Source organism: Aricia agestis, chromosome 2 (assembly GCF_905147365.1).
Source record: "Aricia agestis chromosome 2, ilAriAges1.1, whole genome shotgun sequence".
NCBI lineage: Eukaryota > Metazoa > Arthropoda > Insecta > Lepidoptera > Lycaenidae > Aricia > Aricia agestis.
This window is the reverse complement of record NC_056407.1, coordinates 18,638,072-18,657,681: the sequence shown is the minus strand read 5'-3', so window position 1 is coordinate 18,657,681 and position 19,610 is coordinate 18,638,072. Positions and strand designations below refer to the sequence as shown.

Here is a 19,610-nt window from a genome sequence, read left to right as displayed (position 1 = left end):
CACGCAAACAAGACAAAATTGTATAGTGTAAAGAAGCAATAAATACAAGGAAAAATAGAAAAGAAAAATGGTGAAAGACAGAATAAATAAATATAATTTAATGAACAAAACAAGAAAGCTTATATAAAAGAGAGAAAGATAGAGAAAGACTAGGTGAGAGTGAGGTACTCAGGATGGCGTTCAGCCATCCTGAGTACCTCACTCAGTGTAAAGGGCAGGGTGGCATACCCTGGTGCCCAGGGACACGAACGTGGACGGACCGGTATCGCCCCCGTACCCTACAATTTTAATGTAGGTACGGGTAATTAATGTAGGTACATTAACAAAAATTAAACGATATTAATTTTTATTTTACTTAACTGTACGTGATTTGCGTGTATTTTTTGCCTTTTTAGACTATATTTTTTAACCCACGGGCTACGCCCCATCTGCGCCATCCCAATGCCCCCTAATTTTCTCTGGGTCTTCTACTGCCCCCCCGAAAGTCTCAAACGCCCACAAGGAGGCGTTATCGCCCATGTTGAGAACCTATGCTTTATAGTTTATATTATTAGGTGGGTAAATAAAACGCTGAAATATCAATCTTTTATAAATATTCATAAATGTAAGTCAAATGCAGTACAATTAAAATCAGAGGGAACATTTTTCAACTTCATATAAAAAAGGAAACATACACACATTGTTTTCTACACTTTATCATTAATCCTAATTGTGGACTGTTAAAAATTACTTCATTACTATCTATAATTATTGTATAGGAACATCGGGAGACAGGGCGACATCGACAATATCGCGTCGACAATATCAATCGCGTAATAGATCGAGTAGATCATGATTTTATTTACAGCTCATCCCCCGTCTCTGAAACACTGTGACACAAAACTATTTCCTCACACGAAATAATATAAATAGTTATATAAAATAAAAATTGAATTCATCATTTCTACCACAAGGTGGATTTCGATTCTTGAATGACAAATTCAAGATTATTTTTCATGAGATTGTAAAATCACTATACAGTATAAAATGCGAATACAAGTCAAAACATACAACGTTCGATAGAGTGTAGAAAATGAAGAGTGAAAATTAGTTATGATGTGTAAATTCAGTAAGATGTGGCTTCATTCTTGTAGTGTCCTTTCCTATTTGCTCATTAGTCTGTTTGTTTCAATTTTGACTATTTGATGTTTTTTCTTATTTTACATGCACATTTTGTGTTATGGATTTGAACAATGAAGCAGTGACATCTCAGTGAATTTAAAATCACACTATGACACAGAAACAAAAATATGATAATGATTGTTACAAACTAATTAATAAGAAATAACCATTTTAATACTTTAAGACATAAATAATAACACATTTTAAACAATTTAACTTGCTTCTTTGACTTAAAATCTCTTAATACCTAGGTATTTTTTCTCTACTCTAATAGTATAACCGAGTCCGTTATGTTACATTGTTATTTAATGTTAATAATAATTATTCTATACTGACGTAATGTAAAAGGCGGTAGGCAGACAATTTCTTATGACTACTGACTCAGGAACAGAGCGAGGTTCCCAAGAGTGCTAATGTTTGCCGGCTCGAAGCAGGTGGAGGGACAGAGTGGTACAGAGTGTAAAACTGATATATCCAATAATATCCAAGTATTATTTGCCCACTTTAAATTATGCTCCTGCACAAAAACTACGAAAAATGCAAATATCATTTACAACAAATGCATCCGTTTCACCTCACAGAAGTAGGGAGATTACTGACATTATTACAAATATTGGGGATTGACTTAATTATTGCTAGGTGTCACATACGGAATCTCCATAAGGCTGAGAGGTGTGTTCATTCCCTATATTACCTTATTTAGATATAAATAGCTACATAATCAAAATCCACACGCACACGTACATCTTAATGGTGTCTTGAACTAGCGTAACTTAATAATGAATAATGATCAGTCTTAATAAATCCTTGTGGTCCGAGCGATGGATCACAGCTGTTCGTACATAATACATACACCACTCTGTTGCTGAGTCTAACTTAAATAATGTTCAAACTTATTACAAACATATTAACAAAAGCACTGCTGGTTAAATTTCAAAAGAAAACTCGTCAGCGAATACATGCAATTAACATACTGACTTAAAATACTCAGAGTCACACAAACTTTAGCTTACTATGACTATGAAGTCAATTATCATATACAACTTCACATTGCTTTATCCATACTATGAAGATGATTACATCATCTATATTTGTCAAAGATTTGCCTAGTATTATTATAAATTTCCATTACTAGTGAGGGTCGATAGCTAAGAATTTTTACAAGATTCAAACCACTCAAGACATTATTAGCTACACCTCTTACAGGAAACTTCATCAACCTCCTAAAGTTACATAATTTGAGACAAAAATTGAACTAATTACGCCAAATATAACGCGTTACATAATCGGCAGCTAAAAAAGTCATGATTAAAATGTATTAATGAATTAAGATGATACTTGTAAAAACACCTAATTACAGAAGGCAAAACAATTGGACAACATGGAATGCTTACTAGACAAACACTATAATTTCACCTATGAAACGCACTGGGACAAACACAATTCACACTGGACACAATTTCAAATAATTACAATGACCCTAACATGTTAAAATTGAATTTTTATGTGATAATTCAACTGAATAAAATATATAACATAATATTGAGTGCCGCGTACAATATAAAATGTAAGTTACTTCTGAATTTCATATTGAGCAATAACTTTTGAAAATGGTAAAATTTAACAAGAAACTTAGGTTTAAACAGAACAATTTTTTTAAAACAAGATTTTCAAATATGACACATACTTTTGGAAGTAACTATTTAGTTACTTCCAAAAGTATGTGTCATATTTAATAGATCCCACTAGATTACTTATTTTCAAATTAACATGTCAGTTACAATTGGCACCCAGCACGGTGAATTTACAGATTCCTCGCATATACTCTCTTATACAAATCAGTCAATCCTCAATCCATCTCATGAGATACCCGAGTAACCTTACCCTACAATAATTATATCTGAGACTAAACTAAGCACAGCGCCAATCAACATATGCCACAACTCATTTAACTTATATTACATTCATCCTCTTATCTTTAATATGTAAAAATTAACAAAACACAAGACTTATAATTTGTCACTTTGGAAAAGACAATTAAATAACTAAACATTTTAAAACTATATTCGAGAAAGGTCAGGAGTTTTCTTCGTACAGACGATAAACACAACGAGCAAAACGTCCGAGACTAGTTTAATGCAATCACGAGTGCTTCACCACAATCACTCCGGGCCTCTGTGGGGGCGTGCGCTCAGATTTCTTCGTCAGTGCGAGTGGTGCATCTCCTGCTTCCTCTCTGAAAAGGTGATCTCCCTCCAGGTGACGAATGGCTTCTACTATAGTTTCTAAGTTCTGCCGGCTTGTGCTTGCCAAATATAGACGCGAGGGGGCATCATGATTGGGATCAGGCAGGACCTCCACTTCCACACGTGGCTCTGCTTTTATAGCTGCTTCTAACAAAGGAGATGGCACTTTAGCTTTAGCGGGCTGGGGGACCGGGGCTTCAACCGGTGCCGGGGGAGGAGGCGGGGGAGGAGGGGCCTCAACTTCCTCACTCTCTACCTTACACTCGGCTACATCTGTTTCTTCATAGTGAACCACTTGAGTGACCTCCTGTGTTGCCTCCGGATATACTTGCGACTCGAGAGTATGAAGACGTTCCTCAAGAACACGTCTGAGTCGTCTTTCTCTCTCTAACTGAGCACGGAACTCACTATTTTCAGGTTCCTTCTTCTGCACCACACTGGAAACTTTAATAACAGCAACAGGCTCAGGTGTAATAGTGGAGTTGCTAATTGCATCATCTGTTGAGTCAGGTATTATTGAGGGTACAATGATTTCACTTTTTCTTTTCTTCAGAGGTATTTCACCTCCTTCATGTTGATTGAGCAATCTCTTAAGCTGGCAGTTCTGTGACAGCAATCTAGTCTTTTCCTGCTCCAGTGAATAAATGTACTCTGCTGTTTGTTGTAATATGGCAGCCTGTAAATTATAAATAATAATAAGTAAATGTTACTTAAATATTTTCCTTCTAAAAAATTGTGGTACACATTGTAAAGAAATAAGGTTAATAATCAAATTAGTTACCTTGCTGAGCTTCTCTCCCTCATGACGGGGCAACAAAGTTCTAAGAGCTTGGAATCCAGCGTTTATACTCTGCATACGTCTACGCTCATTGCTATTAGCAATTTCTCGACGGATCCTTTTTTCTGCTTCCATTGTTTTACTTCCAGTTAGAGAATGCTTTTCACTCCTTTCACTCCTAAAATAAATAATAACAAATTTTACTTTATTTATGTAATTATGATAAATAATATTTTTATTACAAAAACCACAAAAACATACATAACAGAATGTTGAACGGTCGAAAGTAAAAATTTTAATACAGTTTTTAAATTTTAATACAGTTTTAAGACGACAACAAATTTTTTGGAAACCAAAACAATAAATGCACACTATCATGATGAAAATATCACAAGAAACATGTGAAGTATGCATAGTAGACAGCCGAGTGCTGAGTGCATACTACGCCTATTCCACAAACATGGCGGCACAACAGCTGACTTGAGACCGGCACGGGGCGGGAGTGACCTTTATTGCTTTGTATTTTTCCGTAAAATGCGATATTCGAAGTAAAATTAACATGGAAAACGGTTTTACTAGAACAGATGATCTCATTTGTAACATTTATGAGCCAAATATAAAACCACGCCGGCTACACCTACCTGGGAATAGCGTGATCAGATGTCTCTTCTTCGTACAAGTTGTAGTCTTCTTCTATTTCTAGTAAACACACATCATTACCGTGCAATGACATAACTTAGTCTCAAATGAATATTACGAAAGTTAATCTACATTTAAACACTTCAATTAGAGCCGAAAATCAAGATTTAGATGTAGTAAAAGCCACAATGGCGGGAAATGACAATGAGTCCAGTCAGGTGACGCTACAGCGAATCTACATTAAAACACTGAACAAATCACTTGACACACTTTGGTAAGCACCTTTACCAATTAAGACACACTTTTAACATTTAATAATCTTTTAAAACACAGAAAACTTTATAGAAACATTAATTTTATGGATGGAGTCAAGGGCAACACGAGAAACACGACATATCGACGCATCCATAGACAATAGATATTTTTTTCTTAAAGACTATATTGCGTTGCGTCATGCGTGCCGTGGTAAAAAGTAATAGTAGGAACAGACGCGTATCCGATTTGGTCGGTGCCGACCACCCGACCACGACCAAATTGGAACGTGAGGAGAGCGGTCGGCCCGACATAATTATTATTAATATTGGTCGGACGTGGTCGGATGCGCCAAACTGGAACGTCTCCCAGGGAAGCTTTGTTCCGACCAAATCGGCTCAGTCGCATTCATAACGCCGCCGTTATTAGACGTCATATGAACGCCGAGGGAGTGACGGTCACAGCACGTGAAATAATAATAAAGATATTAAAACTTTATAAAGACTTTCCCTGATTGTGGGACTTAGCTCACAGAGATTGCGCAAATAGGGATGCCAGGCATCAAGCTTATCTAATTATGCTGAATGTTTAAAAAAAATCGGCCAAGTGCTAGTCGGACTCGCGCACGAAGGGTTCCGTTATCCGTACCATTATATAGCAAAACTAGGCCAAAAATTGTGTTTTTGTATGAGAGCCCCCCTTAATTTTTATTTTTTTATTTTAATATTATTATTAAATATTAAAGTAAACATATAACTACGGATTTTGAGAAAAATTCAAGTACCTACCTATTGTCATTATTGATATTGTTAAGGTACATGGTATACGGACACGTAGTGCCATCTAGCGACAAACCAGCGAAACTTACCAAGGGAACACAGGCAACATATATCCCCTACTCAATACTAGATGGCATGAGGTGCACAAGTACATATTCGAACCTTCTAGAAAAGTCCAACATTTATTACGTGTTTACCGGTTTATTTTGTTTACGTGTTTAGTTGTTTATGTTTATTGTGGTACAATATGCTCGAGCCTCCTAGAAAGTTCCACTTGTTTACGTGAATCGGGAACTTTCTGGAATTCGTCTCGCCATATAAAAAGCCGCAGGTAGACGGCCCGGAGTTCAGTTCGTTTCGAGCTTTCTTCAAGGCGATTTCGGAGTGACAACAAGTGATCGGAATAGCGAGTGAACCAGTGAAACCTGCGACTTGGCTACGACCTAGGACAGTGATAGTGCTTAGTGATTGGACCTAGTGATTAGTGTTTGGACTTAGTGCTAAGTGTTGTGACCTAGTGAGTGCTTGTGTGACCTAGACATAGTGAATAAAGTCTTCAAGAGAGTCACCAGGTCTTTCTCTCCGAATTCTTCGAACCCTAGCACGTAACAATTACTGGTGTCAGAAGTGCGATTTGGAGATGCCATTGACTCCGAGAGAGGACTTCAAGGGGAGTGCTAGGACAAGGGCGCAGCGAGGCCACACCCACTGGGGCCAAGCTCCGCCCACCGAGGGACAGGCCCCACCCACTGGCCCCGCCCACCTGGCTCCGCCCACTGACCAGGCTCCGCCCACTTTGGGTGAAGCCACGCCCACTGGCCACGCCCCTCAGGCCCCGCCCACTGGCTCCGCCCACCAGGCCACGCCCACTCAGGCCACGCCCACCGAGTTCCGTCTGCTCAACCCCTGCCTACTGGCTCCAGCCACCATGCATCGCCCGTAGATTCTGCGGCCCCTCAAGTGCCTCCTCAATTACAAAGCCTAATTGAGTTAATTCAGGCTCTGCAAGAGTCACAAGACCGCAAGCTCAGCGCTTTGCAAGAGTCACAAGACCGCAAGCTCGGCGCTTTGCAGGAGTCACAAGACTGCAAGCTCGGTGCTTTGCAGGAGACTCAAGAGCAACAAAAGGACCTCCAAGAAAAAGCGCTATTGGCAATAAAGGATGTTATTGACACGGTGACTAAGCTTCGGAAAGATGTCGACATAATGGAAGAACGCCTTTCTCGGGCTAGGAGTGGATATGGAAAATGTGAAAACCGGCCTCACAGAATTACAGAAGTGGAAAGTTCGCCTGGAAACCACAGGAGTCGCGACGTGTAGTGGAAGTTCCGGAGTGGCACACGGGCCAAGAGTAAATGTACCGCCATACGACGGCACTACTTCTTGGAACGCTTACCGTCAGCAAGTCCAGACTGTTGCTTCTGCCAACGGATGGACTGACGAACAATGCCTGACCGCTCTCACTGTCGCGCTCAGAGGGCAAGCCTTGTCGGTCCTGGAAGCACATACAGGAAATGGGTTCAAATACCTGATGGAGGCCCTTGAATCCAGATACGGGGAGCGACACCTGGAGCACGTGTTTCGTGCCCAACTGCGTGACAGAGTCCAACGCTCAGGAGAAGGATTACAACAATGGGCGTTAGAAATTGAAAAACTCGTCAAGAAGGCACACCCAGGAGCTGACGCCAAGATGGTCGACACAAATATTGTGCAAGCATTTGTCGACGGAATCAGGGATCTGGAGGTCAGAGCTGCAGTGAGGCTTCGTCACCACACCTCGCTTAAGGAAGCATTGGCGCATGCTTTGGAAGTCGAGGCTGTTCGCCGTGACATACGACAGACCCATAAGATACACGAGGTCTCTGAGGAAGTCAAGGAGGTCAAGGCTCCGACGAAGAAAAGATATGGAGCTATGTGCTACAAGTGCGGCGAGAGGGGCCATCTTCAGCTCAACTGCCCGCAGAAGGAGACCCAGATGGCAAGAATGAAAAGGCTCGAGGAACAAATGGAGGAGCTGAAGAAGCAGGGGGCTTCGTCCCCTGCCCGGGAGCAGGGAAACGAATAAAAGCCAGGACTAGGGGGCGAGTGCTGGCTGACACGGAGGAAGCCCCAATAACGGTTGTCTCCCAAGCATGCAGTGAGAATAGTCATTCAGGGGACTATTAACGGGATGGATTGCAAAATGACTCTAGATACAGGAGCCTCTAGAACGATAGTGAACCCAAATCTGGTAAAAGCCGCAAAAAGACACAAGAGGAGAATTAACTGTCTGCTCCTTACTGCCTCCGGTCAGCCAATACCCATCCTGGGAGAAATGTCAGTTACGATTAATGTAGGGGAGTCCTCATACCCTCATGACGTTATCGTGGCTGAGATTATGGATGATTGCATCTTGGGTTTGGATTTCATGAAGAAGCACAACTGCAAAATTAATGTCGCTGACGGAGTTTTCTCAGAGAATAAATTCATTATGGTTTTGGTAATATGCTAATGCTATGCAAAAGTTATTGAGTACCTATGCCTCAATCTGAAGTGTCAGCGTTCCATTATAAACGGAAATATCCTTACTACAATTTTACTGCTTACGATGCTAAATATATTCGGAAAATAGGATATTGTTATGTGTGGCATTATTAAATAGCCTAAAGAGGTAGCACAGAAATAGGAAGTGCCTTATTATTATTTTTCAAAAGTGAAAAAGAGAGGTTTTAATAAATTTTCACTATATTCAGATGGATGCTACGGACAAAACAAAAATCGTTATATTTTTGCGCTTGTATATTTATGCTGCTAAACTTCTTGCGATTTCTATAACTCATATGTCGGCTGTACACTCTCGCCGAGAGTTCTCGGGCGAGAGTCTCGTGCGAGAACCCCTTGCCCGAGTGCGATCATGTACATTCTCGCTTAGTTCAATCGCAGTTATGAACTCAGAGAAGATGGACCATTATTTTTCTCTATGCATCGAAAGATATCATTGTAATCCAAAGATCTATAATCATATTTAATTTTATTTCTCACAGATAATAACTGATAATGACGTTTATTACTGTTATTTTTCTGTTCTGCACTGTCTAGCGGCGCGACTAGTAGTGAAAAACGCGAGAGTGTACAGTAATGCGCTCGCTTTCCTCGCGAGACCCTTTGTCTCGGGCGCAAAATACCGACACCGGACCGAGAGGGTCCGAGACAGGCGAGACGAGGCGAGCGCACCCATTTACACTCTCGCACTCGGGCCGCCTCGCTGTGTCTCGGCGAGAGTGTACAGCCGGCAATAGATTTTTTGAAACAGGCCATAGTCAAAACGAGGGGGAATCTATGCATGCTTGTGTAGAAAAAAATCTAACGAATAAAATATTGTTGTGTTGAAGGTAACACACAGAATATTGTGTATTAATAAGGTTTATTCATATCAAAACAAATTATTGAACTCTCAAATCAGTTTTATAAAAAACACAAAGTAATTAAGGGGGTGTAGGTCAAGAAACGGACAATTTTCAAGATTTAAACGGGGGACAGGAGACATAAAAATATAGTAATTTAAATTCTGAAAAAAATATATAATATGTTAGTTAAGGATCGAACACATTGGAATTCATATTCCATTACACAATATCATGAACTTCACTCGATAGAAAATAATCCCAAAGTTACATTTTCTTTTAACGAATTTGCTATACTGTGTCCAAATTATTTGGAATTTTCAGATAATTTTTGTACTGAATTACAGACAAAGAATATATCTAGTTAGTATCATTTATTTGACTCGATTTAATTGGTGTATAAAATAACGACGATCAAAAAAACTATAAAATTGGTTCGGCTGGTGCTTTCAGCCACACACTTTGCGCCTGCAATTTTATAGTGTTTTAGGTTCATTTTCTTCATTTCCTTGGGGCTTGGATAAGCCCTGGGTTCCAAGTTTCCAATTCCCAAGTCCCAACTCATTATTGTGATAAGAGATAGATTGAGGAGTCCACTCTCCTTAATCTCTCTCTTTTTAGGGGTACAGAGACTAAAATATGTTTTCAAAAATAAAGCAGAATACTCAGTATTATTGTCTTTTATTTTAATTTTGGAGGGGCTTACTCTGAAGTCTGAAGTATAATAAAAATGGTAGGTATTACACGCATCAATATTAATATCATGATTCTAGTATCACGTTCACGCGATTCATAAGTGTATAGTCTGTCAAGAAAGTGAAGAAATTAAAAAGTGGCAACATCGAAGTGTCATCCCTTTAAAATCAACCTAACAGCCCTGCCGCACCTGCGTCTATTCGACATTCGTCCGAAGCTTCGCGCTATGAGACGATACTATTGGACGATACACGCAGATCGTTCAATAGTATCGTTTTTAGCGCGAAGCACTACGCATATGCGGCCGCGACATACGAAAAAAGGGATGACATTACGAGGTTGCCACTTTTTAATTTCTTCACTTTCTTGACGGACTATAGTCTTAGTAGATACTGTGATTGCGATTCACTAGTCGTGTTCGTTTCGTTTTTCAATGCACATTGCGCATGCGCAAAGTTAAAAATTTGTGTCAGTGTGAGTGTCATGTTCTAAAATCTGACAGAAATTGTTATACTGCATTTATACATAAGGAAACTGCGACAAAATTAAACGAACACGGCTACTGCCACAGAGATAAATCAAGATAGAACGGCTTAGCGGGTGGAGTACGCACAAGTCAGCAAGATTTGTTGAACATTCATTTAGTCAGCGCGCACGTCTCGACATGATTCCACCGGAGGGGTTGTGCAAAAATGCCTCACTATACATTGTCTAATTGTAAAAACAGAAGTACGAAAGTGAATCGATCAAAAGAAGGTATTTCTTTCCACGGGTAAGTTATTTGTTCTAACTAAATGCAAAGCAAAAATTGACACGATCGATTCCTTAGCAACGTACGCGCGTCGCCGTTCTATCTTGATTAATTTCTGTGGCTACTGCTCTTCTTAAAATTGTTTATGGTACTACTTCCGACATTTGTAAAATATCTTGAAGTTGCATGCTTGTCAATTTATTGTTGTGTTGTTTGCCCTGAAGCGTCCCAAACGGTTTGACCAATCACAGTGAGTTACATTTTTGAATTCGTTCCCAGAGGGTGGAGATTTTATCTTGTCGCCATATTGTGTGCGGCTGTGAGTTCTGGGTGTGAATAATTTTGATAATACAAGTGTTACTTGCAGTCTTCTTTTATTGGATTAATCATTCTAAAAGTAAGTTAAATTTATGTATAAGTTTTTGTCATGGTTATGCCTCATATTATGTATTAATTATTTTACGAAAATGCCGGCTAGATTATTAAATTTCGTTGCTTTCAAATCTTGCATTTATTATATCTTATTTTATAAAACTGGATATTTGAAGAACCGCACTCAAGTGCTGCATTTGTATATTTTTTACAGTCTATTTTACGTTATTAGCCGTTTGTGGTAACGTTACTCCTATAATATTGTGTATTTCAATTTTCATGGTGTACTTTTTCTTTAGTTTACTGTAAGTAAACCTAACTAAAATAATATATTTACAATAAAAATAAAAATCTGAAGATTTTTCGATCGATACGTGTTGCATTTTATGAAAGGAACGATGAATCATCACTGCAACTCGGACACTGCATCGCAGTTAAACAAAGGTTTCCGCGATATTTTGCCTTCTTTCATAAATGCAGGAGTGCATATCTATAAAACTTTTCTATAAAGTACTATAGCATTAACTGGTTCCCTTTTATTTACTTTGTTGAATGTAGAAATTATAACCGGAAAATTGTTTTTCGGAACAGGGGTAAGGTGCATACGGTCGAGCTCCACCCATTCAGTATCGATTTAAAATTTAAAAAGTACTAATCACTGAACAAAGAAGTATTCTAAAGTACGAACGAGTAAAGTATTTCTAGAATCGCGAACTTAGGTTCGCATTTAATTCGCGGTAAGGTACCTACTGTTATATTTTTATATTATGAAAAAACAAAAATGTCGTCTTCATAAAACTGATAAATATTACCAAAATTATTGTACTGAAAAAGCCAATTCCATAGTTATATTTCTTAAACTAATTTTATCCCTAACAGACATAATAATATGATATCTAAGGTACCCTAACATAGATTTTGTTGCAAATAGCTACTATTACACGATTTTAGGGTTTCGTACCCAAAGGGTAAAAACGGGACCCTATTACTGAGACTTCGATGTCTGTCTGTCTCTCCAGGTTGTAACTCAAGAATGGTAATAGCTAGAGAGTTGAAATTTTCACAGATTGTGTATATCTGTTGCCGCTATAACAGCAAATACCAAAAACAAAATAAAATTAATATTTTATTTTGTTGTATGGGGGGCTGCCATACAACAAACATGTTTTTTTTTTGTCTTTTTTTGCTCTATGTCAATAATGGCAACAGGCCTGCCTGTTGCCATTATTGACATAGACTACTATATATACTTGAATTTTTCTCAAAGTTCTTAGTTATGTGTACTTTAATATTTAATAATAATATTATAATAAAATAAAGAATTAAGGCTATTTTTTTGCTCTATAATGGTACGGAACCCTTCGTGCGCGAGTTCGACTCGCACTTGGCCGATTATTTATTTGAAGGTCTTGTCAAAATATCTTCTACACATCACTTAAGTTATCGCGTCTGGTTCAAGTATACATATACAGTGTAAACTCTATATAATGACACTGAAGGGACCGTGCATTTTATGACGTTATATGGAGTTGTCGTTAAATGGAGAGAAGAAAAATCAATACTTTTTCGTCATTATACAGTGATTTTCTTTTCCTAACCGTATTTACAGTTTGAAAGTTGTAACTATAACTGAGAAAAATTATTATGATAACAAATAGATATTAATAATCCATGACTCCTTATTATTAGTTAGGGACTAGGGCCTAAAAAAACCTACACGTGCAATCAATCTCAATTTGTAAACAAAAGGACTAATTTCTTAGAAAGTTCTGTATGCATGATGCTGAAAGTAGAATTTATTGCGGGCTAGGATAACAATGCGACAAAAAAACTTACACAGCTGTGCAGTTTTAACTAATTTTAGTAATTTAAAAGGTACTTTTTATTGTTCAATTGTTGTAATGCTGATGTTATTGGGAGTGGGTGTGATGCTATGTAGAGTGGTACCATTGTATGGTAGACGAGCTAAACCAACCAAAGTCAATTAATTTCGACGCTTTAGAGAGTTTGTCGTTAAATAGAGTGACGTTACATGGAGTTTACAGTGTATGTATATTTAACCCATCAAGCCCCATAAGCTCACCGGTGAGCGAGACGCTTCAATAACAATAGATTTTCCAAGAATTCACGATCGAAGGATTAATACACTTTTTTATTAACAGGGCTTTGAATTTTCGTAATTAATGCCTGAGGTTTTTTTACAGAAGTTTATCTATTCACTAGGTCTTTTAATTGGTTGACATAAAGCAGTGTTAACTAATCAAAGCAATGGCTATTGAAAAGATTCCTGTCAAAATACCCCAAAACCCAGACATAAGAGTGGGAACCAGAAGTTGTCCAAATCTGGTCCACCTTAAATATTAAAATCTTAGCGGTAAGTGGTAAGAACCATATAAGAAGCTCCCCCTACGGAGATGCCGTAATTTACCGTTTTAGAGCCTTATTAACTCATAATTTGAAAGCTACAACATTATAATAAAAATACAGCAATAATCTTCAGTATATTAAGAATGTTCCTTTCATAGTTATTAATTTCCTAGTTTTGTTTTTTATACTCATGATATAGATAGCTTCCAAAGTAACACCAATATATTTAAATTCAAGCATACATTCAGTATCTCCCTAGTATTTACAAATAATGGTTATTTGAAACACATGCCAATTTCATTAACTACAAACTGGACGTTTTAGGTCAGAATTCTTTTAGGTCAATTTTGAACTAAGATAAGTAAAAAAAAAAATAGGATTTTGGCGCAATCTCGGCAACGCGACGCGGCAAATGTATGGTCAAGGTCATTTGCTCAGGGGATGGCCTTAACCCATCGATCGTGGAATAACGAGACACAATAGCTTATCAATTGTTATCGCGGCCGCATGCGGCCGCTTAGGTCTTCATGAATTAAGTTAAAGTAATCATAAAGTTGGTAAAAGCCAGAGCACCAATGGTTGGATTTAATATAATACATAATTAATAATTATATTACATTTCATGAAACTGGCTAGAGACATAAGATACAGATATAAGAGAGGAAAAAAATTGGATCCAGTTTTTTTTATTTATTTAATAAAAGTGAAATACTCCCCAAACCATGCTTGTCTTTTCTTCATAACCATTTGTAGGTATCACCTAGTTAATGGTTACTGTAAATATAAAATTCACTTAAAAATGAGCTGTGACAACTAAGAAAGTAATCTTTTAATCACAGTCCTCATCATAATAATATGCAAAGGGCTGATATTTATTGATCAATTAAGTGAAGATGAAATTGAAAACTATCAATAAAAAAATCAGCCAAGTGCTAGTTGGACTCACGCACGAAGGGTTCCGTACCATTATAGAGCAAAAATAGGTAAAAATGTTTTTTTTTGTATTGGAAGGCCCCCTTAAATATTTATTTTATTTAAATATTATTATTAATTATTAAATTATATACTACGGACTATTTTGTGAACATTTCAAATGCCTTCCTATTGCCGAGCAAAAAAATTATGTTTATTTTATGGAATTTTTAAATATTTAATTTATTTTGTTTTTAGTATTTGTTGTTATAGCGGCAACAGATATACACAAACTGTGAAAAATTCAGAAATCTAGCTATAGCCGTTCTTGAGTTACAGCCTGGAGACAGACAGACAGACATCAAACTCTTAGTAACAGGGTCCCGTTTTTACCCTTTGGGTACGGAACCCTTAAAATAAGCAGCAAGTACAATATATCAAAAACTCGTAACATTTACACAAGCTATAAAGTTTTAATGGGCATCATGTCTGTTCAACTCTGCTTTTATTTACAATTTATTGGCTTTATAAAGAAGCAGCTGATTTTTTAAATTACATACTTTGAAGACTTAACTTCCAATAAATATAATATATTATGTAGACGTTTATTAGGCATGCTTTTACACTAAAATGATACTTGTGGTTGTTGACCACAATGTACATTAACATGATACATCATATTATTATGACAACATAATATAACAATCATGATTTCTTATGTTTCAATTTTTAACACCTCCATCGTGGGTATCGCAGACACAATAGATCAGGGGTCACCAAATGGCAGAGTCGGCAGAGTTTTCTGAACTACTATGTACTTTTAGCTTAAAACTAGCTTTACATAAATATTATTAATATTGTTACATTTAAATTGTTGTGTGTATGTCTTCAGTGTGTACAAATTCCTATATCTTTACATCATATTTTTGTATTTAATACTAGGTGTGCCCCGTGGTGTTACCCGCAGTTTAATTGATATAATAAGTATACATATAATAAAAGACAATGAAAAGTACCAAAAATAGGGTCAAAATGGGATGACACATGGTTATTAATTATTATATATAATGTTTTATAGTAGTGATGATGATGATTGTAATTTGCATAGTAGCATATTATGCTTTCCCTTCTTAAAACAAAGTCTAAACTCCCAAACTTGTATCTATAAGGAGTCAGAAGTTCTCTGAGCAGTCAGCACCTTCCGAACTACATGGTATACCTCAGTGCAAAATCTCACTTGTTGGTAATATGCTTAGAATATATGTATACTTCTCACGAAACCGAAGTAACCACGTGTTGCCATATAAATTTTGAGGAGTTCCCTTGATTACTTATGGATCCTTTCATCAGATCACCACTTTTATGAATATGGTACCAAATTGGGACGATACCCTATACATCAAAAGAAAGATTTTAAAAATCGGTTCACAAACGGCGGAGTTAATCATTGAACATAAAATAATCGGCCAAGTGCGAGTCGGACTCGCGCACGAAGGGTTCCGTACCGTTATAGAAGAAAAATAGGCGAAAAATTGTATTTTTGTATGGGAGCCCTCCTTAATTTTTTATTTTATTATAATATTATTCTTAAATATTGAAGTAGACATATAATTAAGGCCTTTGTGAAAATGGCAAGTGCCTACCTGTTGCCATTATTGATATCGAGCAAAAAAGGCCAAATAAATCACGTTTGTTGTATGGGAGTCCCTTTTAAATATATATTTTTTTGTTTTTAGTATTTGTTGTTATAGCGGCAACAGATATACACAATCTGTGAAAAATTCAGAACTCTAGCTATAGCGGTTTTTGAGATACAGCCTGGAGACAGACAGACATCGAAGTCTCATGAATAGGGTCCCGTTTTCACCCTTTGGGTACGGAACCCTAAAAACGAACATAAGTTGTAGCCTATGTGTTATTCTGATGTATAAGCTATATTATTGTAAAGTTTCATTAAAATCCGTTCAGCAGTTTTTGCGTGAAAGAGTAACATACATCCAAACTTCGCCTTTATAATATTAGTAGGATAGTAGGATTCAGAATGGCAATGGCTGATTATTCAAATCTGCTAACTACTAGGTCTGATCATCTGATGACATTATTAGTGTTTCGTAAATAGGACCTTTTATAATTTTGCTCAGTCCAACAATACGTCCTCCTGTCCTTCCCTTTTCAGCAAAATTTTGCAGATGTATGCTAGGGATAGGTAGGTATGTAAATAGAGACGGGTTATTTTAATTGCGTAATTAATATTTACGAATATAGTACTTAGTAATAATATTACACAATTATATCAAAAAAACGTTACACTTATCCAGTGCTCCTTTGAAAAGTACGGAAGCGAGCTGTTGACCTTCAATTAAAGTCAAGGTCAGCGACGGAGCTTTTTTCATAAACTAGTTGTGGGCTGTGGCCCGCTTAAGTACCCTTATTGTCGTATCGACAAGTTCGGTTTGTCAGCGCCGAAAATAAGTAAAAAGAGCGGGGAAACGGAGAGGTCGTTCACCCCTGATCCTTGAATATTGATAGGGCCCATCGCTGTTATTTTTAACAACGATGGGCCCCTTTTATCTGTACTTAGAAATTACTGGGTAGCCTTAAATGCTACTAATTCAATGACTAAATGGTACAGACTGTTGCGAACAAAGTACTTTTAACTAGCCTTAAATGACTCATTTTCTGATTTGTCTGGTATTCTTTTGTGGCATTATACCACGGTAGCTGCTGATAGTGTGCTTCTATTGTCGTGCTATCGTACCCATTATCGTGTCTGAACCTATTAATATTATCGTCGAATAAGTAATTGTGGTTGTTTACACGTAACGAGCGGGGTATCCGTCGCGCCGTCGACATTCCTGACTGTGCCCATCGCGATAACGCCTACGTGACTAAATATCTTCTGCCATTACATGTTCTCGGTACGCAGGACAGCAATGCGCCTGTTGATAACATTTAAGTCGGCTTTTGGCATTATTAAGATTTATTAGAACGTAGAAAACTATACGTACCTGGGAAAACAAATTTCATTTAATAAAGATCGAAATTTAAAGGAAATAAAGAGAAGAGTAGCTTGGCATGGAAGAAATATTGAGCCCAAAAATAAATTATGAAATCTAAACTTTCATTAAAATTAAAAAGCATTATCTTGGATACGACAATTCTACCCTGTCTCATGTATGGATGCCAAACGTGGACTTACGACCAGAAGGCAAGGCAAAAAATCCAGACCACTCAAAGAGAGGCCGCCCGTGCGCCCGGTGGCAGGACGAGATTGTGGCCAGCGCAGGAAGAAATTGGCTTCTCACTGCAAAAGATAGAGAACCATGGAACAATTTGGAGGAGGCTTTTACTTTTTTTAGGTATTCGATAAAACACGAATAAAATTACATTTTCTAAAAATGATTCCTAGCTAGATCGATTTATCGCCCCCGAAACCCTACAATATATTAAATTTCATGAAAATCGTTGGCGCCGATTCCGAGATTCCAATTATATATATTGCCGGGCCGCAGCGGGTCGTGTCGCATTGACGGAAATCCGCCGAGCAAAAAGAGGCGGATTTTTGCGATGCGCCCCGGCACGGCCCGTCTCAGTGTGCTCACTCCTTTAAAGATATAGTACCTGGATGACCGAGCTTTGCTCGGTATAGCAAACACTTATTGTTTTTATAGCAAACACTCATTGTCATTACATTAGGAAGGGTTTGACGATACAAACATACACGCGCTACACATCACCACCTAATGTTGAGCAAATGTGGCTGTCTTTTAAGGCTAACGGCAAAATTATTTATATTGGTACAGCTTACCGGCCGCCTTGGCTTTCCGTTAATTCGTTTCTAGATGCCCTTACCGATACTATCACCAACTTACCAGCCCACGATTTTATATATCTAACAGGTGATTTTAATATCAATTTTCTTAATTGTCATACTAATAATTACAGTTATAAAACATTACAGGATTTTTTGTCCATTCACCGGTTGCGTCAATGCGCTACGGAGGCGACACATTTTTCAACAAATACAGACACACTTATCGACCTTGTCTGTACGAATACCGATCTGGACCGAGTATCTATCGACTATATAGCTGACCTCAGTAGTCATGCTTTTCTTACGTTTTTTATTAATATACCTAAAATAAAACCAGTTGTCACAAAAATTAAATTCAGACCCATTAGAGATATTGACTTGACTGACTTGGATGATACTATTAATACTATTGACTGGCACTCGATCATGAATATGACAGACGTAAATGATATGACACAATACTTTACTGACAGCGTCCTTGCGCTATTTGACACACTAGCTCCTATTAAGTCATTTACTACAAAAGAACGACAGTACCCCTGGATTACATATAACATTAAACTCATGATCAAACAACGCGATGCTGCTCACAGACGAGCACGTAGAACCAAGGACGTGGTGCACATTACCTTCTATAAGGATCTTAAGCGTGAAGTATCTCGAGCCTTAGAGCGGGAAAAAGCCGCATATTTTGACAAATATATTAATTCTAACATCAGTACTCCGAAAGAAATGTGGAAAAATCTGAAACATAATATGAATTTGAACAAAACTAAATCAGATTCTACACTTCCCCAACATCTTTGTGACCCTAATCTTATTAACAAATTCTTCCTTGACGTCCCTGGAACTAACGTAATACCACCACCCACCTTCACCTATTTTGAAACCAACACGTTTGGCCCTGCAAAATTTAGTTTTGCTACCGTAAGCGAGAGCGATGTGTTGAAAATTCTTCGATCCCTTCAATCCAATGCGCTAGGTGTTGATGGTCTGTCATTGGATATAATGATCTGTCGCTCTGATATCTGCCTTAAGACCGTTACTCTAATTATTAATACTTCTCTCTTAACTGGCTCCTTTCCAAAAATGTGGCACCAAGCTATTGTAAAACCTATACCGAAAAAAGATAACGTGACTGACTTTAAAGATCTTAGACCAATAAGTATTCTACCCTGTATGTCTAAAATTCTTGAAAAGGTCGTTTGCGAACAAATAACTCAATATCTGGAAAATAATAACATTTTACCTTCAACTCAATCAGGCTTTCGCAAAAGTCATAGCACCACGACTGCACTTCTGGACGTCGTTGACAATATACTAAGTGCACAGGATAAAGGCGAAGGAACTATTTTAGTACTACTAGATTACTCGCGCGCTTTTGATACTATAAATGTTCCCTTGTTACTTTCTAAATTAAAATATTATGGTTTTGACGATATTTCCATTTCATGGTTCTC

The 19,610-nt window shown here is 37.6% G+C and overlaps 2 protein-coding genes across 5 annotated transcripts in view; one reads left to right on the top strand and one right to left on the bottom strand.

Moving 5' to 3' along the window:
* Nucleotides 1–2,710: 2,710 nt before the first annotated feature.
* Nucleotides 2,711–5,222, bottom strand: LOC121739966 (transcription factor AP-4). Of its 2 annotated transcripts, none has more exons than XM_042132626.1 (3): nt 4,827–5,222; nt 4,189–4,354; nt 2,711–4,083 (listed from the first exon to the last, which is right to left on the bottom strand). In XM_042132626.1, the coding sequence occupies exons 1-3, from the start codon at nt 4,916–4,918 to the stop codon at nt 3,304–3,306; spliced, it is 1,038 nt and encodes a 345-aa protein (XP_041988560.1). In that variant the 5' UTR covers nt 4,919–5,222; the 3' UTR covers nt 2,711–3,303. The 2 variants fall into 2 exon arrangements, with proteins under 2 accessions (XP_041988560.1, XP_041988558.1); XM_042132624.1 differs by having other exon boundaries at nt 2,713–4,083; nt 4,189–4,363.
* Nucleotides 5,223–10,917: 5,695 nt separating this feature from the next.
* The window catches only part of LOC121739965 (A-kinase anchor protein 200), a 43,494-nt gene continuing 34,801 nt past the window's right edge, over nt 10,918–19,610 (top strand). Inside the window, exon 1 of one of the 3 annotated variants that reach the window (XM_042132621.1) lies at nt 10,918–11,082. The gene's annotated coding sequence lies outside the window, so the exon portion shown is untranslated. Of the gene's footprint in view, nt 11,087–19,610 lie in introns of all 3 variants that reach the window. The other 2 variants (XM_042132622.1, XM_042132623.1) reach the window with 2 other exon arrangements.